The 24,228-nt window shown below is 40.2% G+C and overlaps 1 protein-coding gene across 3 annotated transcripts in view; it reads left to right on the forward strand.

The window, feature by feature from the left end:
- The first annotated feature begins 4,254 nt into the window (after positions 1 to 4,254).
- Positions 4,255 to 24,228, forward strand: part of LARS2 (leucyl-tRNA synthetase 2, mitochondrial) — an 88,699-nt gene continuing 68,725 nt past the window's right edge. The window contains exons 1-6 of one of the 3 annotated variants that reach the window (XM_075418844.1): positions 4,255 to 4,342; positions 4,603 to 5,212; positions 6,868 to 7,118; positions 8,907 to 9,035; positions 19,451 to 19,542; positions 22,914 to 22,974. In XM_075418844.1, coding sequence (XP_075274959.1) covers positions 6,885 to 7,118; positions 8,907 to 9,035; positions 19,451 to 19,542; positions 22,914 to 22,974 — 516 coding nt within the window. In that variant the 5' untranslated portion in view covers positions 4,255 to 4,342; positions 4,603 to 5,212; positions 6,868 to 6,884. The remainder of the gene's footprint in view (positions 4,343 to 4,602; positions 5,213 to 6,867; positions 7,119 to 8,906; positions 9,036 to 19,450; positions 19,543 to 22,913; positions 22,975 to 24,228) is intronic. The other 2 variants (XM_075418843.1, XM_075418845.1) reach the window with 2 other exon arrangements.

Genomic DNA, 24,228 nt, shown 5'->3' on the forward strand with positions numbered 1-24,228 from the left:
AGGCTGGATTATTGTAATTATTTCTAGGAATTCATTATCATACTCCACCCCCCTTTAGCACTTGCGCAGTGTCGTCTGGTGGTCGTCTGTGGGGGTCTTCTGGATGAAGGCTTGTAGTCTTCCTCGCTGTGTGCTTTCACCTTTGGCTCAAAAATTCCTGAGTTGCCTGTGTTGGCTGAGTCCCAAACCATAGAACCAGTTTCAACTAGAGAGTTGCTTCTTACAGACAACAAAGTTCTGGTTATCAGTCCTTGTTTCTCTTGTCCCTGTCTGTCTCGCAAGCAGTCCTTGTGAGCTACATTTGAGCCACAACAGTCCTTGGTAGCAAGATTACAAAGAACAGAACTAAACTGAATAACAGTGTTTAACTCTAACATAGATGCAAAATTATATAACAAAATTAAACTAAAGCTATAGCAAAATCGAACTAATTGTTAATTCCCCACATCACCTTCCACCCATCCAAACACGCAGACAGGGCACAGCAGACAGGAAAATCTGACCTCCCATTGCTGCATGAGGAAAATATATCAGAGAGGTTAGCAGACTCAGATGAGACCACAGAAAAGTCAGTATGAGATTCTGGAGGAAAGCTTTGGTATGCTTTTGGCTGTCCTCTTCACACCATGGGAAAATCATTCATTGCCGTTTCTGGGAACTTACCATTGACATGAGATCTCCGTGTTTTTAAAATGATAATGCCAAAGAAATAGTGCTTAATAGACAGGCAACTCACCACTACTCTTACCATGAATAAGCCAATAAACAAGCCCAAATGCCAAATGGCAGTGTATATCTACGACTGGTTTTGATCTTCATGGATTACCATACTACTCAAAATACCTTTGCTCTTCTTTCTTTCTGAATAGGCTTCTGGCTGGTCTCAGTTCTTCTCACCTAGTTTTAATTTCTGTTAACAGATAATCTTGCACTTTCTTTAGCTTTGTCTGATATTGTCTGCCTACCTCACTATCAGAATCCAGACAGCACAATAAGCTTCAACAAAATCAATGGAAAAGTGACACAAATTAAGGGTTCAATATGTTCCCAGAGTAAGTTCCCAGTAGTATCTTAACAGAAGTTATCTTCTACATGTCCTGAACTAGCACACAATTCAAACCTGTGTCAAATGTGCTTGGCTTGTTTTTGTTAGCAGCTAATCAAAATCACACCAGCAAGTCCCCCCAGAAAAAAATGAGGAATAACAGAAAACAATATTCTTTGGGTTTTAATTTTTCTCCAGTTTATTTTTTGGAAATAGTGGGTGCAAAGTGGCACCTATAGCCAAGACTCGGTACAATACTGTGCCTCCACCCATTTATAAACCCCTTCAGCAGAACCCATTCTAGCAGTATCACAAGCTATGTCTGACTTTAACCGAGCCCACTGTTGATCGTTGTGTAATATGACAAACAGACAAGTGCTGGAGGCTCCGCACGGGCCCAAACCAAAGCGCTCCCGAGGTATGGCAGGTCTGCATTTATATATAGCATCCACCTAACTTCCTTGAAAGCATTTAAGATTGTGATTAATTTAGTATTAATCTAAACTGATTATCCTCAGCTTCAAGCAAATGAAATATGTAAGTAGATTGTCAGGATGAGAAAGCAATATTTTAGTGAAATGAACGGATTAAAAAGATAAGACAAAGGTCTGACTACTAAATAAGCTATAATCTTGATGGCAGGCCTTTAGAAATATAGGTCAATATGTTTAATGTTAGATACTTCAACAGTCCAGAGCCTGAAATGTATTTTAAAAATCATAATTCTAAATGAGGCAGTGATTGGACTTTCAAAATGTTTTCAAGACAACATAAAATAATTATCTCATTATTTTGCTGCCTCCGCTCACTCTGAGCTCTACCACATTGTCCCCAGTGGAGGAGAAGGGCACTACACACACAAAGAAAGAGGTTTCGATTTCCAAGCAAGGACAGTCAGCTCTTCCACATCAGGTCCCTTCTCTTTGGAAGTGGGAACCTCTCAGGTTCCTGAGCTGAATCCAACAGGGATCACGAATCAGAGCTGTGAGCTGCACAGCCCACCATACAAATGAAAATTGAATTCAAGAAGGGTTCATCTTAACAGGCCAGGCAGGGGTTGGATACACTGCTTGCTCACCTGTCTCTCCTTAGCAGACAGTAGCCCCTGCAGAGCACAGGGAGCGAGCAGGGACACAAGCTCTCAAATGGCTCCATGTGAATCAGGAGAGTGCAGGAGCCAGGGCCAGTGCGAGGGAAATCATCCTGTGAGGTGAAAACACATCCCAGTTGGTCACGAGCTCTCGTTTACCCTCGGGAAGGGTCTCAGCTAAGGACTGCGCAGCCTGTCCCCCCACACCACAAAATGCCCTGTCCTCCCCCTGCCCAGGCACTCCCACGGCAGCTCAGAGATTTGGGATGGGAAGGTCTGTTAGACCAAAGTCATCGTCGCTTGCTGAAAGGGAGACCAATAGCAAACCAAATTGAAAACGTGCACACAGTCCTGGTGCAACTGTACTAGTTCCGGAGCAGGGTAAGCATCGGAGCTGCTCTCAGTTCATTTTTGCGATGAAAAGGTTGCAGTTGGAAGGACTGAAGGAACTGGGATTGTTTAGTCTGAAGGAGGCTGAGGGGGGACCTTATTGCTTTCTACAACTACTGGAAAGGAGGTTGTAGTGAGGCAGGTGTTGGCCTCTTCTCCCAACTAACTAGTGATGGGACGAGAGGCAATGGCCTCAAGTTGTGTCAGGGGAGGTTTAGATTGGATATTAGGAAAAATTTCTTTACTGAAAGAGTGGTCAGGCATTGGAACAGGCTGCCCAGGAAGGCGGCTGAGTCCCCATCCCTGGAGGCATTTAAAAAAACGTGTAGATGTGGCCCTTCAGAATATGGTTTAGCAGGCATGGTGGTGTTAGGTGGATGGTTGGACTCGATGATCTTAGAGGTCTTTTCCAACCTTAATGATTCTATGATTTAGGCATAGTTGACAGGTACACACAACCAAGCAGAACGCTTACACTCAGTAAATACTTTTTTGTAGTCATGTAAGAAGCTCCTGTCTCTAGAGTACAAAAAGGTTCACTTTATTATAGGCATTGCATAAACAAAATGTGTTGGTTTAAACTCCGCTGGGAACACAACAGTGAAAAAAGGTTTAAAAATGAAAAAAATCAACAGTTGCCAGGAGCAAAAGGGCACAATCCACAGGAAAAAAATAAAAATTACTTGTTCCTTAGAGGTTACGACAAGCTACTTGCAATAATTAAAAGCAACTCTGAACTGTACAGTGTTGACAACAGGGTAAGATGTTGTTTTCCAGCCGAGGTAGAATTACACTGCTCTAGACTCTCTTCAACGAGAAAAAAAAAGCAGAAGTAAGTAGACAAAAAGACACCACAGAACAACTATAGGCTTTAATTCTGAATCTGCCTCTTAAAAAATTACAGAAGGGAAATTAAATTAGTGAAGACAAAATGCTACTGAAATCTAGCCCTAACCTATACGGTCACTTTACAGAGTGGAGGCTAGCAAAATTAATCAAACACCGTGCAACTTGCACAGACATCCAACCCCAGTTAATTCAATCTTTTTATTTACTGGTATCTCCTACGCTTGCATGTGAATATCTGAAACACGAAGATACAGCGACAAATTCAGCAGCACGCCGCCCAGCAAGAGACCCTTCAGCCCCTGGGGAATGCTCTTACGCGTCCCTCAGGCGACCACCTCGCGGTTACTCTCTGCCCTCCTCACCAGACGCCCGCTGAAGCGTCTGCAGGACTGAGGGGCCGAGGACCTCAGAGCTCGCAGGCCGCCGTTCCCAAGGCGGAGACCGCCATCTTGGGAAGCCCCAGGCCAGTGGACGCGCTCTGTCCGAGCTGGGGTGCTGCCTGGCCTTCTAAAATGCGTCCCTGTACCTAAAGCCGCAATTAAACGCTTGCTGCCTGCCACTAGCAGGTCACTGACCGTCTACCACCGCCGGAACACAACCTGTACCCTAGATTTCGCAGGCCAAGTTTTCAGTGCAGGCTGGGAGGGAGGCCCGCCTCAGCAGGGGCGGCACCCGGGTGGCCTCCGGACAGGGCGCCGTGCCAGGGGGCCACGCATCTCCCCCTCCTGCCCACTGCGGGGCTCGGGGCTCGGAAACACGGGAGAGCCCCCCGCAGTGGCTTCGGCTCTCCCGCCGCTCGATACAGGCCGCGCCGGCGGAGCTCGGCGCATGCGCTGCCTCCGCATCGCCTTCTGCGCATGCGCCGTAGCAGCCGCCCCGCCCCTAAACCGAGACCAAGATGGCGGCGCCCGCGGGGAGGGAGCGGAGCTGATAGTGCGTGAGGTGCGGCAGCGGGCTCCTGCGCGCAGGTAACGGTTCCTGCGGCGGTGGGCGCCAGCGTGGGGCTCGCCTTCTGTCAGCGCAACGGCCCTACCCGCCGCCTGCCGCTGCTCCCCCTCACGCTCGCCCTTGGGCGGCCTTGGCCTCCGGTGCCTGCAGCCGTGCGCCCTCCGCGCCTCCCTCCTCTCGCCCTGCGTCTCCTGCAGCGGGCCGCCCCCACGGCGCTTTTGCTGATGAACTGGGGAGGCAGGGGGAGAATTTAGGGAGATTTTTGCCTTCTTTTTTTCAGTTCAAACCTGAGCTGCAGGGGAAGGAGAGGAATTTGCCCGCCCGGCTCGCGTGCAGGGGTGACTGGAATGCGCAGGCCCTTACCAAGCCGTTTTCAGAACCTTGATTTAGTCAAGGACTCCTCTCCCCTGTGCTTATTGCGCCTTTCCAGAGCAGGGCCCCAGCCTCTGGCCAGACAGCCCCTTTGCCAGGCCAGCCCCTTCCTCCCTTCTCGGCACGCCTGCCTGCGTGGGACAGTGTGAGCTTGTAACCTGCTCCTGTGAAGAGTGACGCAGCGCTGGGCTGGGATGCCCTTAGCTGGGGCGGGGAGGGGCACCCTGCTTGTCTCCTAGCCTGGAAAGGCAAAACCACTTTGTTCCAAGTCTTTTGCATTTGGTTATCCGTTTGGTGTCCTTGCTTGGCCCAGTGTGAGCCTTGCTGATCACCACATCTTGAGCAGGAAGGAGACTGCAGGTCTCTTTCTCATCCTCTAAGTCCGCACGTTTAAAAGAGCTTTGCTCGAGCACTGTGTGATGCAGGCAGCGGCCCCTTTCCTGCCTGTGTCCCGTGCTTGTCCCGCAGGGCCTGAGGTCACCCAGATGTGCCCTGGCAAGAGCATGTGACACTTGCAGGTGGGCTTCTCTTGAGTTGTGTGCAGGTGCTGGACCTCGTTCGTGTCTTGTCTGTCTCCCTTCAATGAAGGATTCGCACGTCTATAAATGTTGTGTTTTAGAATGCGTGTTTTGTAAGTCAGCGATGCTGAAAGTGGCCTGCCACAAGGAAGTGCTACTTTCTGCTGTAAAATAAATAGGAGTAATAGAAATAAGACATAACTAACAAGGAAATAATAAACATAAGAACAACAGTAAAGTACTGAAATGTTCTTGCTAATTTTGAGCTGAGTGAAGAAGTATAAGGTTATGGAGGGGGAGAAATGACATCTCTCCTGAATAACTTCTGCACCTGCATCGGGACTCCTGACTTCAGTCCTGGATTTATTATTATTACAAATGAGAAATATTTTAGATTAGCAAGAAAAAAATCAAAGCACCGGTGTGATATATGTAAATGAAAAAATGTTTAAAAGAGTTTACTTGATAACTAAGAGAGAAAATGTGCAGTTCTTTTGATACGTGATGAGACAGGCAATGAAGGCTTGTGTACACGTGTGGTAAATGTTAAGGAAGTAGAACTCCCACTAGCTTACTGGGGACCTTATTTAGGTAGTACAGTGATTATTTTTACTGATAATGTTGCTATCATACGGGAAATACATAAGTAAAAACATTTCTTATGCAGACTTTCTCTACACAGAGATTTTACTGATGCAAGTCTGCAAGAAAAATTATGAACTAACTGAAATAGCTAGCTTGGTACAACAGTGAAGTGTATAGGCCAAAATTTGAAAAAAAAAAAAAATCATAGAGGCTAGGAAATACTGATGTAAATAAAGAAGTAAGTTTTTTTAGAAAGGAATTAGGAGTGGAGATGAAGAAGAAATCTCAAAGCAGGGGAAGTTTTAATGCCATATTTCCTACTGTAGGAAGTAAAAGCAGTAAATCTGTTTATTGAGACTGATCCCAAACATGCAGACTATTTGATCTTTATCACATCTGAGTAATTTTATTTGAGAAGACTCACTTGGAAGCACATGAGAAGTTCTTTTAACTGGATTTTTAGTTGAAAGAGAACTGTATTGCTTTACTTGCTTGATTTGTTCAAATATACCTTGTCTGAATAATGTAAGTTTCTCACGTAGTTCTTGCAGGAAACTATACTGACGTGGAAGCCCTTAGCAAAATAGTCAATTTAGACCATGTAGTTGAAATCTACTAATTGTAGTGATCCTCCCCCATCTCTTTCAGTGATGACAAATTCAGTAGTTTTACAGGATTATTTCATGCAACTTCATCTTCTCCCTATTTCATTCTAAATTTTTACTAATGCCCTGTTAGCCATGTTCTTCTGTTGAGGCAGCTGAGCTTCTTGAACCTGCAGTTGACTGATCCTGCTTTTATGAGAGGTTGAATGCAAGAATTTGATCTTATTCGAGAAGAAATCTAACAGAATTCCATGCAAGGGCCACAGCTAGTTCTCTTGTCTAAAAAATAAATGCTTTTATAATTCAAACACGTGGGAATAAAATGCATGTACCATGGAAAACAGGCAAGTAATCTAAATCAAACTAAAGTATGTTTCATAGCTACCAAATTTCTGTATAACCATAAGAACCATGGAATTCCTGTTATATATTGTAGACTGAAGTACATATTTTTGTCTTTTTCAGATATCATAACCTTAAGAATGCAGTCGGTTTGTCAGAGAGTTGGCATTTGTTCCTCATGTTTGAAGAGACAACTAAATGGCTTCCAGGGATTAATTAAATGGCAGAGAAAACTGGTTCCTGCTTGTGTCAGAACTATTTACAGTGAGACAGGGAAATGGGAAAAAAGCTATGGGTTGGAGACAAGAAAAAGAGTTGAAAATTGGTGGCTTCCAAGAATAAAGGATCAGTTCTGCAGAATTTCAGAAACTGATGTAAGCATTATGAGAAATTTGGTTTGATATTTTTGTTTTCTCAGAGTGAAATTATCTGAATCTTACTTAGTACAACTGGCTTGTAATGATGAGCTGTATATTACATTTCAGGGGAAAATACTTTTATATGACAGTAGATTATTAAAAACAGTTGATCAAATAGGTGGAAACATAATAATTAAAAAAATCATGAGGAAAAATACAGTGAGAAGCAAAGTATGAAGTTGTAAATTTAGGAGCTGTTTAAGTCATCAAGTCGTTCATGGTATATTATACCACATTTTGGAATTCATTATTTAAAGTATTTAAAGAAACACCTCCATTCGTAACTTTTGTAAACAGTTTTCTGAAGTTCTTGTTCCCGCTGGTTATGACAAATATATTACACTGTGACTCATTAAAATCTATGTTAAGGGAAGGTGATTTTTTAAGAATATTTTCTGATTTACAGTGTCTTAGGAATAATGAGTGACTTGCAGAAAAAAAGTTTTCCCATGCAATAAAAGATCTTGAAAACAACGGTAATCTTGGTCTCTGACTCTTTTTGCCTTCACAATTATGCTCAGTCACATAGGTATAAAAACATTTTTGTGCCCCTTCATGCTTGTTTGTTCTTCTTTCCTAAAAAGTGCCCCCTCTCCAACAAAACATAGATGCTGTCAAAGTGTTGAAGCGAGAAATGGGGCTTGCTTTTTCTGAGGAAGAAAACTGAGATGAAAATGGTGTGCATGCATAGAAGTAGCAGGGAAAGCATTAATTTAGGCTTGTGTTTTTAATATCTGACAATACATGTTTACATAGGTATTGTATATATATCATACATATGCTAAGTTCAAAATTGTATTTTTAATGTTTTTGTTTTATCCTTACAGTTTAAGTAGATTTAATAAAATCTCATATTAAGGGACAAATAGTGTGTAGTGCTGCAGTGAGGTGTTGAGATTCTTTCTAGTTTTGCTATTCCTGGACAAAAATGATAAATAATATTTGATAAATATGAACAGAGTTTTGTTCAGAATAGTGAAAGCTGCCCATAATTTTTTTTCATTATTAACATAAAAAAAAGAATGTAGGAACTTATCAAGCATGTATCAATGATAAATTCAATGGTAATCAAGATGTATTAGGAATATTTTATGCGAGAGAAATATGTGATTTCTTTGCAACTTTAACTAAATGAAATTTTTACTTTCACTACGCAAGATACTGCTTGCAAGGTGTCTTTGGATCTGAGTGTACGTAGCAGAACTGAACAGTTTCACTTCAGTGAATGTTCATGCAGTTGCGAATAATTGAGTTAGTCAGTCAGTGAGTTACTGCAGTTCAGCTGACGAAAAGCAACTGGCCAGGAGTGAGCTCCGTGTTTTTTGTAAATACAAAGTAAAACACTTACTTAAACTGTTAAGGGCATAATTTAATCTGCCGTGTTTTCATTTTTTGGTGGGACATGAGGAGCACATAATCAGTTACAGATGCTACAGTAGAGAATGGTGATTTGTTAAGCTGCAGTTATATTAATGTATCTTCTGCTCAGGAAAAGTTGATTAAAAACGTAATTTTCAAGTGCCATATAAATATAAATTGATGAGATGGCAGCAAATTCTGGTGAAACATTTCCATTTACAGCCCTAAAGTGTTTGGTCTGATGAACTTTGTCTATGCTCACTTGGATCAGTTCCAGCAGAACCTGGTTTCTCTTCATGATACTGTGTAGTTTGTAATACGCGCATGTATTCAAGTGAAATGCTAACTCTATGTAGTTACAACTTTCTAAAAATTTCTTTCTAGAAATCAAGACCAAAATTTTATGTGCTTTCTATGTTCCCATATCCTTCTGGAAAGCTTCACATGGGCCACGTTCGTGTCTACACCATCAGTGATGCAGTAGCTCGGTTCCAGAAAATGAGAGGGATGCAGGTAAGAAAAGATTGGCAGTAGGACTGGGTGTTTTTTTGATGTTTTAATATCATAATTGGTCAGGAAATTAGTGTTTTCCAGAATCCGTGAAGGGGAAGGTTTGGTTGGAATATATGCTACGGATGCATAGGTAATGACCTGTGGAGCTTTGAATATTGAAATTGGAGACTTTTTTTTTTTTTTAAACAGATGGTGTTCAGAATTCACTGTTGATAAGTTGTTAGAAGCTATCTCGAATGATACAGCTGATGCTGTATCAGCTACCTGAATCTATTGGTGTTTGGCACAGTGTTGATGGGACATGTGGGCCACATCATTTCTATGCGAGGAGACTGAAGACCCTACTGCCATCTGGGTGGGACCATGGGGGAGGAAATGGTGTAGCTGGCAAGAGAAAACGGAGGCACTGCAGATGTCAGCTCCTTTGACCTCCTGAGAACTGGTTGATGTCGTTTGTCAGTCTCAGAGGGACATCCTGCTCCTCTGTGCCAGCTGGGAGGGAAACCCTTTCTCGTGACTGCTACAACTGGGATGAACAGGGTCATATCACACGTCACGTCATGTGGGCGTAACTCAGAAGTTGGGTTCTGTAGTGGCTGACCCCTTGGCTTGCCTGTTTTAGCCTTGCTCCTACGTACGAAACGCTGTCTGCTGAAGGTGCAAGTCTACGAGGTAGGCTAAGACTATCTTGCTGCATCTGCAAGGAGAAATTCCACTTTCCATTCCACATTCGTCTGTTTCCCAGTCCGCCCCATGGCTGCCATCGTTTCTCCCTTGCTCCCTTCCCTCTGTCCGGTAGGTAGGAAGTGTAGCCGAGAGCCACGTCCCTGCAGTCTCCAGGTGCGATCCTAATGGGTGTCCTGCAGTAAAGGCTGGCGGGTAAAATTTGAAGGATGTAAGGAAGGTGTGCGAGAATTGTGGCCGGAGTGACAACTATAGTAAGGAAGAAGACGACATTTGTTAGGGGGAAAATGTGAAGAATCTGGGAAACTGTTGTAAGGAGGAATATGAAAAGAGAATACCCAATTTTGGGGTAGGGAACAAAAGGAAATAAATAGCGGTAGGCAAGACTCTAGGATGAGACTCAGAAAGGAATTCTCTCTAATGTACGAGAGAGAAGGAACAGCTCAAGAACATAGGAATCAGAACCTTGAAAGATTACAAAGAAGATGAAATGGAGAAATAAATGTTCATTGCTGGTTGTGGTACTAACTGCGATTTCCTTGCTGTAGAAGTGTAGCGTTTCCTGGATTTATCACCATCCATGAGGCTCTTCAAGGTATTGTCACTGAATTATTCAGTGTGCTGCCTTTCCAAATACTATGTATTTTATGCCAATGATGAACATACCGTGCACTGAATATGTGGTGTGGCTTTACAGAAATGCATTCTCATGCTTTTAAAATTATAGGAAAAAGAAGTAACTGCCTTAGACTTTAAATGAGAAAAAACCCCCAATGTCTGTTGTAACACTAATCTTCCTAACTCCTCTGAATGACTAGAATTTAGATCTCACTAAAAAAATTGAGCTAACTAGGCTCTTGAAGGGACTTTTATTCTTGCTTGATGCTAAGTCCACTGGAGATGTCATTTCAGGATATGGTTCATCTCTTGTCAATAACAGTGGCGATATCCACTAAATTTCTGTTCAGAAAGATGAAAACTTACTTCCTCTTGTTCTAACTAAAATAAATTGAAAATAATTGTTTACATCCCGTAGGATGCTGTAGGTGTTAGCTTTTGGATACAAGGGAAGTAAGCACCTTTAGTAGAAACCTTTGGAGAAAATGAGAAGATAATATAATTGCAATAAAATACAAGAGCCACTGTGAAAGCAAGTTTTTATTTCCACGATTGCCTATTTTTTTCCTAGAAAAGTTCTGAAAGTCTTTTAAAAGCTTTTAAGTGTTGCATTTCATCTTACATTTTATGTAAAAATGACTTTGAAGGATATTAGGGTGCCTATAGAACATGCTGAATTTCTATAAATACGTGTGTCTTCTGTTGTGTTAACCACTTTGAACATCTATTTATGACTAAAGGTGGGCAGCTGAAGAATTTAACCTTCAGGTACAATTAAGAGACATTAAAGATCTCTCAGATGATTTTCTGAATATGTCAGCCTAAGAGGTATTGTGTTAGTGGTGTACATTAACTTCCTGGAACTTCTGTTTACCTTAAAAAACCTTTTTCTTTATTAGCCATGTTAATTTCTCCATCACTTAGAATTAAAGTCTTTATAATTTATTTTCTCCTCGCAATTAATTTATCAGCCTCTAGATGTTTTCTCTGACCGTTGTCACAGTTGTATAATCTGTTAAAAATATCTTCATTGTGATGGTTGTAGGCTATGACATGGTTGTGTCTCGTCATACATAAAATTTTATATTTCCAAGGAAAATGTTTTTCCCCTCTATTTGGGGAATTACTAGAATTCTTCAGTGCTTCAGTGCCTAAAAAGAAAGAATACTTTGGAAACAAAAAATATTAGTATGCATAATTTTGAAGTTATTCTGTTAATTCCCCCCCCCTTTTCTGGAAATTCAGCTTTAACGTTGCTTATTTGAAAGTTCAGGGACTGCTAATTTTTCCCAAATCAAAATTCTAAGTAGAAGTGAATACATTTCATGTATTCAAGCCAAGTTTAGGATAAGATTTTTGAGTAGTAGTATTGTTTACACTTTGCTTCCAGCATTTCCAAACTAAAAAAAGAAAGGAAGAGTCACTAAAAATAATCTTGGGAACTATATCTCTACATATAGATGTAGAACTGACCCTGGTTAGCAAGTCATAAAACTGTGCGAGAAGCAGTACAGGTAGGTTGAAAGTGGTTGTAAGGCAGCAAGGAATGATGGGCTGTTACCATGAAAAATACAGGCAAAAACATGCAGACTTACAGTTCCCAATACTACAATGTATATTTGTTGTCTAATAAACATTGAGGGAAAATACATATGGTGGGTACATAGTGGACTAGTATATATGATGGAGTAAGAGAGCAATGTACGTTGAATAAGGTGAAGATATTTTTCTTAGAGAATGCTTTCATGAGAAAATAGTAGATTAATTTCATATTGATTTAACCTGAGCAGGCAAGAATTGGCTTATTTTTTATAATACTTAAGTAAGGATAAGCTTGAATGCCTTTAAACAGAGATTAGAGCTCTTTTAGTAAATTGGAATCACTCTTTGGAATGTATTCGTGTAATTTCTTCATACTGCAGGTATTTCGAAATCTTAAATGGGAAAATGTTAAATCATTTGGATGCAGTTTTTTTGTTTTTCTAAAATGGAACATTAGTATTTTATTTTTCTAGCTGGATAGGATGTGATTTTGTTTCAATTAAAATAGTCTGTAGAGGTAATATGCACTGAAATCTACTGATACTTTCTGGAAACCTGTACTTCACCAGCATTTTAACTGGGAAAATAAATATTCGTTGCTCTTCCCCCCATACACACACTTGTTTTTGTAAGAAATACTGCTTCAGCATAACGCTGTAGATGATGTCAGTGACTAATGGCACTGCAAATGGGCGATCAGGCAGATTGCCTAATGAGCAGCAGCCTTTTCTGCAATCTGTGACTGGCCGGTCATTTGTTAAATGGTGTGCAGGGGTGGGATTTAATGCAGGTGTAACACGGCAATAGGCAGTCATGTTTTCAGTGTACTGAGGAGTGGTAGGCTTCGCGGAGCTTTCAGCAGAGGGTGTGCGGATGGAGGTAGTCACCAGAGCAGTATCCACACAGGGCCAGCAGACTGATTGTGCCAACGGGTGGTGAAGCCCATTTGTTTTACCTGAAGATCTAAGCAGTGAAGCCTTGTCTTGTTCCAACACTTCTCGAGTACCTCTAGGCATTGCGTGGGAAACAAACTCTGTTGTGCGCTCGGATTGGGTTGCTGGGTAAATGGTTTGTAGCGTACCTCCGCTATAACTTGTTTACGTTCTAATTACTGAAGATAAGTCTGAAGCCTGTGAGTGGGAGCTGTAAACCGTATAGATTACTGATGCTGAATGCAGTGAGCTAGGCTCTTTCCAAAATGTGTGAAGGGTAACATTTTTCTGGAGAGTGCAATTAAAACAATTTCTGTCTATGGAGAGTTCTAGCCAAAGATCTTACTACGCACATATTTTTAAAAAATGCTATGAAAAAGTGATTTATATATTTTAAATTACAAATTTATGTCTATTAGCAAACCAATCCAGAAGTATAATGTGCATTTTCTCTTTGTGTTTTCTCCGTGAGTTTACGTGCATGTTGTGAGTTCTAGTGTAGGAGTTTGATAAGAAGGTAAGAGATTTCCTATTCGTGATTTGAGAGTGCTGTGTACAAATTATATTCATGGTGATTTTCACCATGGCAGATTTTCAGTCTGCTGCTGCTTGGGGAAAAAGTATTTACCATTGCTTTATCATGCTATCATTATTATATCTTTGATAAATTCCAAAGTGGATAATTTGTGCCTTTCGGAGGACTGAGAATAATTCCCTTAGCAATCAGTAAACAGATAATGATTCAGTTCAATAGTTCCTGTGATATCTTTTTAATGAAATTTTAAATTGAAATTGGTACCATGGTGAGACTATCACGTGTGAATTGTGCAGAAATTAGAATGATCATTGGGCAAGTCAGGGTGAGATTCCTGTACACTAGGATCAGATTTCTTAAATTAAACAGCTCCTGGTAGCTGGGATTGGAATATCATCAGTGATATTTCCACAAGATCCCCAAATGACTTACAGAGCATTTTCATTTTATCCAGAATGTCTTTTTTTTAATTGTATGTATTTTCATTAATTGTTTTCCCTTTCAGCAGTGAATCTTAATACTCTTGAAACTGCAAAAGTGAATGGTATTGAAGAGGCAAGTTTAATTAAAGCTTCATAATGAATTCACCAGTAGGATGAATTATTTCAATACAGTTCCGTTTTCTGATCATCATTAGCTGCTATTCTCCGCCATTTTTTTGTGTTAGGCTGTTGTGTCCTTTTGCCAGGTTATTTTCTGTGGTGTAAGCCAAGGCAAAAGTATTACAAGTATCCTGGGTGAATTAAATCTTATTTAGATTTAGTTTTCCAATAGCAAGTACTGAAGGTGTTAATGAGCTCAGCGTGTTTTATTTTGAAAGAAAAAGAGAAAACAAGATATTATTTTAAATGCAGTTATGTTAGAAAAGAATGTGTGAGATTAAAGAGGCGAGATGCCTTTGTTTTCTGAATGTTTGTGGTAGTGTGTGGATACAGAATAATTTCTCATGTTTTGTATCTTGGGAGAACAAGAAATAAATGAGAGCATTTTATAAGCAGAGTTATGTTTTGATGGAAATCTGGGTTGATTATTTTTTTAATTTGAAAGTGCCTTATCAGAATGCTAATATGCAGCATTCTGTTGCAGAGAAGCATTGAAATAATCCTTGCTAGAATGTATGCACTTGTAAAAAATTGATTGTTTTAACCTATTTCCAGGTGTGCCTTGTTGTAATCTCTTTCCAGGTGTGCCTTGTCTGCTTGGGATTTTTTCTGTTTGGTGGTAGTAGTAATTTTTAGCTGTTGTGTAACAGTATTTATTACCTAGTACACTTAAAAGATAATCTAGGCTGCATTCAACTGGAGGTCTTGTATTTAAAATGTGTTGCATCTGTAATCTGTCGATTTACAAATCAGATGTTCAACATGTTCCTCTCCCCCTCTCCAACCGTGCGTCCTTACTCTCTCACTTGTGTGTGGTGGCACAATTGTGAGATCCGGTGCAAGGAGGGCAACAGAGCATTGCTGCTGGAGCCAGGGCTGTGTTCTGGCAGCTGTGACCGTGGACTGCCGATTTTGTCAGCCTTTTTTGGTTAGCTTGCGTCGAGTGTGTCGTGGGGTTGTGTCTAGCTATAGGAATGTAGATTTTGCTGTATTGATTCAAGTCGCTAATCTGTCAGCGAGCCTCTTCGTTTTCATTTTTGGTTGTTTTATCACACATTTTCTGAAATAAATATGTTTATTTACAGGCATTTTTGACACTGATTCTGCTGGCTTTCTTAAAATTTCAAATGCATCGATCTGGATGTAAGAAAGATACGTCAGTTCCCTGATCATAGTTTTGAGACATACTGAGCACAGCAGGAGAGCAAACAAGTTCTTTGTTTCCTTACAAACATGAAGGAAAATTCAGTGAATCGTCTGTCCTAGTTATGTTGATGGAAGCATAGAACTGAGTGTTATGAGATCATTGTCAGCTTGGTATTATATAGTACTGATCTCGCCTACCAGTGTCAGTGTGATGGGCTGATTGTTGCAGCAGTGAATAGATGAAAATCTGCTGAGAGGAAGAGCTGAGATCTCAGCAGTGAATTAGTGCAGTTACTGTGTCTTCCTCCACTTCGTTCCGCGGTCACGGTAAGAACTCCCGCCATCGTTAGTGACAGATTTTTGACCATCCAAAGCAATTCCTCAAGCTAATGTGAAGTCATTGGCTTTGGGATCTAAAATGTTTCAAGATGCAGCTGTTTTCCTTTTTAATAATCTGCTCCTGAGAACACCGGTTAGTGTGGTGGTTACCGAGCTCTTTGTTCCCCCCACACCAATTAATCACTTCCTTGCAACTGTATGTTCCCGTGCAAAGCAGAGTAAGCTGAGTGGTGGAAAATGCCAGTCTTTCATAGCTGGTGCTGCCTGCTCTTCTGAACTTCTGAGGATCTTAAGTCATGTAATCTGTGTTCAAGACTAACCTGGTAGTTTTAACCAGGAAGAGTTTACCTGTCTGCTTCATCGTGAAGACCAGAAACGCACAACTGCCTTTGGTGACAGTACTGGCTTCTGCTGTACTAAAATGACTGAAACTATAGCCTGCCTTCTTTTAGCAGGTATAGGCATCCTTAGACTTAGGCAGGCCTCCTGTCTTGCAAGATATGTTCATTATTTGTTTTTCTTTCTCCTTGCGGCTTGGAGATAATAATGTCTGTACAGAGAAGTGATGCTCGGAAGAAGGGTCATTCTAGTGAGCAGGATCGATCTCTCGGTTGCAGAAGGTTTAGAGCCTGCTGGCAGAAGCAATCAAGTCAGCAGTCAAGAAAGTGGATGACTTTTTTCTTCTGCTCGTGTGTAATGCTGGAGGGAGCAGCCGTGTTTTCTGCTAGTTAGACCCTATCACCAACCCATCAGGGACCTACAAGGAGTCCCCTTTGGTCTTCAAAATGGCTTTGTTCCTATTTTTTCTTTGTTTGAATAGTCGAACTGTTCCTTTATCCTTTGTGCCAATTTCTGACATGCTAGTTATATATTTTCTTCTCCTCTTCCATGCCTCTTGAGATTTTTGGTGCTTTTCAGAACTATATAGTTCTGTATATAGAGTATATATATAGTATATAGAGTTAAGATGTAATGCCATGTGCTGCGTGGAGACTGTGGCATTTTAACTGGAGATACGTAACGTACGTTCCAGCCAGAAGCAGCTGACCTGTTGTTTCACAGAATCACAGAATAGTAGGGGTTGGAAGGGACCTCTGTGGGTCATCTAGTCCAACCCCCCTGCCGAAGCAGGGTCACCTACAGTAGGCTGCACAGGATCTTGTCCAGGCGGGTCTTGAATATCTCCAGAGAAGGAGACTCCACAACCTCCCTGGGCAGCCTGTTCCAGTGCTCCGTCACCCTCAGAGGGAAGAAGTTCCTCCTCATGTTCAGACGGAACTTCCTGTGCTTCAGTTTGTGCCCGTTGCCTCTTGTCCTGTCACTGGGCACCACTGAAAAGAGCTTGGCCCCATCCTCCTGACACCCACCCTTCAGATATATGTAGGCATTTATAAGGTCCCCTCTCAGCCTTCTCTTCTTCAGGCTGAACAAGCCCAGTTCCCTCAACCTCTCCTCGTAGTAGAGATGCTCCAGTCCCCTCACCATCCTTGTAGCCCTCCGCTGGACTCTCTCCAGTAGCTCTTCATCCTTCTTGAACTGGGGAGCCCAGAACTTTGTTTAGACAAATGTGTTTCACAAACCTTTCAAATCCATTCACGGTAGGGAAGTAAAAGAGACAATAAACTTGAAATCATTTGCTAAACCACTGTGCATGTTACATTCATCTCTATAGCAACTACATAAATAGATCTATCCTGGAGATTAATTTGAGGATATTTTTAATGTCTCTTTAAGTTCAGGTTTCTGATTGAAACTTGAATTAGCTTCCTTCTTCAGCCCTTTAACTTGAAGAATGCTATTGGTTGTTAAATTGAACTGTCTTTTGAATGTGATAAGTTAATACACTGTATGATATTTTTAATATACATGCTAGAATTGGGAAGATCTGTGTGAGCAGATAACTCCTGCTAGCGCTGATGGTACAGTGATAAAATATCTGCACGTTAGCTGTCTGGAGCATCAGTCAGCCCTTCTGGGGAGTCTGTAGCCGGTAGTGAAGGTGTTCTTCCTCCATCCTTTTGCTCATGAGCGTGAGAAATGAGATTGTGCCTTGCTTTCGGCTGCCTATCTATATCCAGGAGATCTTCAGAAGCCAAATTTTACAAAAATTAATGGTGTAGTTTTTCTAATCTCACTTAATGCGCAGCTTATGGTAAAAGAAAGCATTTGTAGGGCTGCAAATGTAGGGTGTTTGTCTGAACAAAGGGTGTTTAAATAAATATGTATTATAAATTAAAAAAAAGTCCGGTTTATTTCATCATTTCTGTCCAGAGACAGGTCATCAACAATAGTAGTGGTCAAAAAGAACTGAGCTGCAGAAACTAATATTTTAGTGTGTCCTTAAAAAAATCTGTTGAGATTTGTAGTTTATGTAAAGCTTACCTTTCTTTGTTCTCTTTCATACCAATAGTTTTGGTTGCTGGTGGAGGGAGGGAGAGAGAAGGGCTGGGGAGAGATGTGCTTCAACGTGGCGTTGACAAGTGGTTTCGGCTCCAAATGAGGTTTTCTATGTAACACTTATAATGTGGGAAAGTAGGGAGTTAGGACTCCTATTTTCTGACACTGTGATATGAGGAAGAATATTCTGTCTGATATTAGGGGAAATTTGTAACACAGAATAGCGTTCCAATTTCTGTTAGATTTATACATCAAAAATGTGCTGTGCGTGGACCCTTGCTGTACTGGCTTGAATCACAGTTGATCACAGGTTAAAGCCTGTGGTTTTGTTGCTGCACCAGCAGGCTAATGAGATACAGCAGGTTTAGTTTTAGCTCCGTATTGAAAACAAGAATGCTGAGGAGTCACATCTGTTAAATCCTGTTGCTTTTATGCTGAGGTGGTGCCTAGGGCACCTTTATAAACATGTCTATAAAATATTTTTTATGGAAGAATGCATTGAAGTTCGGTGACTGGAAGGTTGTGACAAAGAAGAATAAAAATAATTCAAACCACTGACAAAAGTAGCTCTTACGCTTCCAGAACTAACACATTTTTCCCATGGAGATATTTTATGAGATTAGTATTGCTGGACTTGCTTTCTTACTGCTTGGTTGCTTATGTGCCTCTAAAGAACAAATTATTTATATAAATACATGGTTTAAGGGGTGAAAATGTTGATTTCTTACAACCTGTAAAATGTTACTCAGTCATGTTTTGCTGTTGTTAAACTTGTGTAACTTTAATCATAATTACTGAATTTGCAGCACATTTGTAGGTGTAAGAAATCGGATTAATTTTATCAGGTATTCAATATATGTGTTTAATGACAGCGTCTTAAGTACTGGCCTTTCTTTCCTTGGTTATTAAACAGGTTTTTTGAATACTTACTGTATTGCTAGATTGTTTTTCTAAATAATTTGAATGTTAGTAGGAAAGATATATATCTATTTCAACAGAAATTATTCTTTATATTTTGTAGTAAACATTTTTTCCACCTTCATTTGTGGTCATGAAATACAATTTGTCAGTCTGTAGTCTATATGTACAGGAGATATTTTAATAAAATTTGACTAGAGCAGTTCTTCGCATCCTCTTTGTTTTATCTAATGGAAATAAGGTTATTATAGGGTATTTTTCATTTTTCTTGTTCAACAAAAGTAAAAAAAATACTAGGCTGCACATCAGGTGCAGTTATAAAACCGTGTTTTGCTTGCTTTATTCTCATTCTTTAGAATGAGTATTTGATTCTGTTTGGTAGTAACATCCACTGCTAATTTTGACCACCACACAAATTCACAAAGGATTGATTTTTCTCATGGTCAGCCTGGTATTGAAATAGTCGTGAGGACTGATCACAAAATACTTTGAGCTCCCTCTAACATCACATTGTAGATAGCAAGTATGCTTCATCTTTTGAAACAGACCTAGCCATAGTTGTCATGTTTTGAAGAGGTTCAATTCAGACAAAGCAGATGCTGAAATGCAAAACACCGTCCATTATTTGGAGTGTGTGTGTGTGTGTTGCTGGTGCCATTCCAGAAAGTTCCGTAAGATTGTGTTTTCCCTTTTTGCTGACAGGTGATAAATCCAATGGGATGGGACGCGTTTGGTTTACCAGCAGAAAACGCTGCAGTTGAACATGGGCTTCACCCTGCAAGCTGGACACGAAGGTAATTTTAAATGAATTTAAGTAATGTGACATTTCCACTGTGAATACCTGTACTGTGGCCCCACAGACCAACAGAACAGAGCAAAACCAGTGTAGAAGACAGTACAGAAAGAACCAGGGTTATTTGCCAATATTTTGTGGGATTGTGCAGATGATTCAGTTTTGAAAAATAAATGTATCAGGATGATTTTCAAGGTTTTAATCTCAGTGACTTTTAACTTATAAAAAGGTAGAATGCTGAAAGAGGGATATTTCCCAAACACGCAAATCAGTGGTTAAAACATAAATCAGAATTTCATTGTGATGAGCTAAATCTTAGTATGGAATACACAGTTGAACATTATGAGCTACTTGGTTAGATTTTCTAGCAGGTTTCATTACCATGTGAAGCAGCAAGAAGATAGTTTTTTTTCATTTGGGACTGGGTCTTGGAAACTGATAAGCTGCCATTATTGCTGCTGATTTCTGTGAAGATTTTGGGCTTTAGACCACTGAATTGGATGTTGTATTCCCCTAATATTTATTCAAATGAGTAGGAAGTTGTGTAAGTAAACATTAATTTCTATAAATGACTCAGAAACCAATCTTCTTAAGTGAAGCTGGTTGTTGTGCTCTGGATGTAGCTGTGGTGTCTTTTTGGACCTCGATCCGTTTCCTTTTTTAATAATGCTGTTTCTTTCAAGTTTGTTGTCATGCTTCTGGTCCCATGTTAAGATACTTGATACTTTTTCAACTAAAATATGATGGCAACTGATTTCATTTAGGGAGAATGCGTGAGCGCACTACACACATTGGGAGTTATGCTAATTTTTAAAAATTTCATTCATGTGCTGTTTAGATAAGAATGTGCATGAGAACCAGATACCTTCAAGACACAAAAACCTGGTTTTGTTCTTGAGAGAGAGTCTGAAAAATCACTGTGCACCGTGTGTTGTGGGCTATCAATTATACTGTAGCATGGTCAGTAAGGTGATTTCTGTCTTCCTTCAATGAGCCTACTGAAGCTCCGCTGTAAACCAAATCAATGTATGTGTTATATCCAAGCGCCTTGCTTTTACCTCAGTTATCTTGCTGGAACCTTCACCAGATACAGCGTTACTGTGATCCTTGCCTACACGACAAACGAGGCACGGAGAAGTGAAGGTTGTCGTTTTGAGACGATGAGGCTGGCATTACATACTTGCTGACTACAAAGGGGTTAGTGTTTCCCCCTTCTCTTTACTCACCTACTATGCTAGCTTTGGTACTTGTAGGACATCTTGTTGAACTGGCTCAGGTTGCCAACCCAGCAGAAAGGCGTTCTGCCACCTGAGTTGAATTGGTCCAAAAGAAAGGCCAAGAGACTGTGAGACAGCAAAGAACCGTGTCAGCTCAGCCTCTCTCACCTGAGCAGGTTGTCTAGGTCATACCAAAAAGCGTGTGGCAGGATGCAGCCCGAGCTCATTCTCTGCTGCTGCTTTCTGTGCTGTTCTGTTTTTCTCTTTTCTTCTAAATAGGTGCAGATTGTTAACTTAAAGCAGTTCAGCTTGTTGTCATGAGATGTTTTATACTGGATGAAAATTTTGCTATGAAAATTTCCTTAGTACTGAAATGAGTGGTTGTCGAGTTTTAGGAGTTAGATAACAACAAACTGAGAAAAGTTAGCACATTGTCAGTGAGACTAATGATAAGAACATCTAAACAGGAAAATTATTTCCATACCCAGTTTTTTTGATTATGCTAAGTAAGGGAGTTGATGCATCATACAGGCAGTTCAAATTTAATTACAATGAAATAATTGCTGTCTCCTGTTTTCTTCCCTGTCCTGAACGTTTCTCACGCCTGCAGCAGGGGTGACTGAACCAAACATGGAGCTGTGATGGTGTGACAGCAGCCTGACAGGCTTTAGTCATCCCTAGCACAGAGCCAGCCACCCCTGTGAAAGGGGGCACACTGTAAGCATTCCAGCTGATTTTAGGAGCGAGCAACCCAATTTCAGAGCATCCTGAATTTCTGAAGAGGTGATTTAAAATGAACTCAAATTGACTATTACTTCTTATATTCTCAAAGTTAGGAAAAAGGCATAAACCAAATTGGAGACAGAGTTACTTATACAAAACACACAGAAATTTTTGTTAGTAAGAGTTAATATAGTGGCAGAAGTTTTGTGAAAATACACTCAAATTTGAGACTTTTTTTTATTGGTACAGTTCATTTTGAGTGGGACTTACATACAAGCAGTACTGCTGAAAGTTATGGTTTCTCCCAGTGGAAGCTGTGAGTCCGTAAGAGGAGTTCCTGGTATACCAGGAAAGGTACCTTACTAGAGAAGGCAGACCTTTTCTGGCATGACTGGGGCTCTGCGACTGTTAACACTGGGTAGCGGCGTTACTCATTTATTCCGCAGTGCAAGTTTGTTCTGGATCAGAATTAAATGCTTGGTTTCATGACTGTCACATTACCGCTGTGGGAGGAAAGAAGATACTTTGTCTGACATAATGCATCTTAATAGTAAGGTAAAAGTCCGTAGGAAATTTTAAACAATTCTAAAGTATATGAACGAATTCACACGCGGTCACTGGTTAATATTCTGTGGTTGTGGGTATTTTGGTAAACCGTGTTTAGTACATTTTCAGACTAAACCTTCACTGTATATTCTGACGTATCTTCTGTTACATTTTTAGTATAATCCATCTGGGGCAAGGTCTAGCCCTATAGTTTCGCAGTTGACTGAAGTTTAGCTATGGCTGGGCTGTCTCCTCCCAGGGTGTATGTTCCCACCGCCTCCTTTGTGTCGGCTCAGCTGGTTTTGTGGCCACAGTCCTGGTTCGATCAGCCTGTTGATCAGAAGGAAGCAGGAGAACTGGTGGGGTGTTTTTTGGAGCCTGTTTTGTAGGGCGTGTCTGCAGTGGAGTGGGTAAGCTGATTCAACTCCTCCTAGAGCCACATGGTCAGAAGAGCCAAATCAAAATACAGCCGGGCTAGCATTGCCAGAATAGAGCAGGATTAAGCTGGCAATGAAAGTGCATCCTACTATATCATGAAGATATCAGAGGGCCCTTTGGCCCAGCTGTAGTAAAGGTAATTAAAAACATTGAGAAGTGATGCTTCAGGAATGTGTCCTTTAAACTGCAGTGCCATATTTGCTTTTCAGTTATGCTCAAATCAAGAGAAGAAAAATTGTATACATAGACATTGAAATAGAATACACTAGGGACTTTTAAAATTATTAAAGATGATTATTCTGCCAGTTCCTTGAGTTTGACTGCTAATGAGATGATAGTGTTTAGAGGTTAACTAATACTTTTGATTTCTCAGAACTTTATAAGCACCTGATTTCAAATATGATCACATGATAAAATATTTTGTTAATTATTTTATTTTATTTTGCAGTAATATTCAACACATGAGGAAACAGTTTGATGCACTAGGTCTGTCTTTTACATGGGAAAGGGTAAGATTTTCTTTTTTAAGGGATGCTGCTTTATTTTATTGTATGATGGAACATCGAAAACCATGGAATTTCACCATTTTATTTATGACAATATATAATTCTTTGAAAGTGACCAGTTTAAGCTGTTAAACTGTATAATTGAGCTTCTCAAGCTTTTTATTAGATTTCTCTCACTTTTGACAGACTGATACCATCTGATAAGATTAGGAGAATCTTTCTTTTCTTCAAAGTGATTTCAGTTTTGCATTTGGATTTTTCTCTCTGCTTTTTCAGCTCTTTCGAAGTAGCAATCTTCTGTGTTAGAAGTTAGGCAAAAGTCTAAATAGAAATTTATGAAACAGCGTGCCTGTGTGTTAAGGTATATATGTTTTGAGGAGTGCTTTTTTCAATGTGTATGTTTTTAGAATATACTGAAGGGTTTAAAGCTAGTAACTTGAAATGGTGGTCTGGTTATGTTATTCTAAATTTGAAGTACAAGCCTGCATTTTCGTAGGTGTTCATGTCATGACTGTTTTGGAAAATAGAAATTTTATTTAAAGCAGTAATGCTTGAGAATCAGATTTTCGCCTTAAAAATGTTACCAAACACATTCAGACATAAGGTAATGTCATTTTCGAGATAAAAAAGAAACTAATTTTTGAAGCAATTGTAAGGTTATGGCATTTACCAGTGAATCAGTCAGTCACTACCTTTATATTTCCAGCAATAACTGTTGCTTATCAGTTTAATATGATTCTGAATAGAGTGATGGAGATGCTAATCTGGGATTTTTGTAGCAGTATTGTAGATCCGAAAAGGATTAGTTTTCTGGCAGTCTGAGACCTGCCATCTGTTTTCTTTAATCTTGAAGGTGAAGTTGTTTATTTGTATGGCTTACATCTAAGAAACCATATTTCATCATGTCGTGTGTATGACAAGATTTTTTCTGTATAAGCCTTTTTAGTAAGATCTTAGTTTTCTTGGTAGCCAAAAAGTTGCTCTGAAATTAAAAGATTTGTCGTGGAAGGTTCACTGCACAGATGCTTGACAATTATTTTCTTGTATTTAAAACTAAATCATAGTAAATCGTAGGTGTAGGCTGTATTATGGAACATGCAAAAATTGAATTTTGCAGATTGCCTTTCAGGAAAACTGAGAGAATTCGCCTCTGTATATGGACTTTTGATTAACCCTCCCATTCTGAATAAGAGGTGGAGAACTGACAGTACTGAAAACCATCAGAGGAAGTATTAAGTACTCAGGGGGAAAAGGCAT

This window comes from Opisthocomus hoazin, chromosome 4 (genome assembly GCF_030867145.1).
Source record: "Opisthocomus hoazin isolate bOpiHoa1 chromosome 4, bOpiHoa1.hap1, whole genome shotgun sequence".
Classification (NCBI taxonomy): Eukaryota; Metazoa; Chordata; class Aves; order Opisthocomiformes; family Opisthocomidae; genus Opisthocomus; species Opisthocomus hoazin.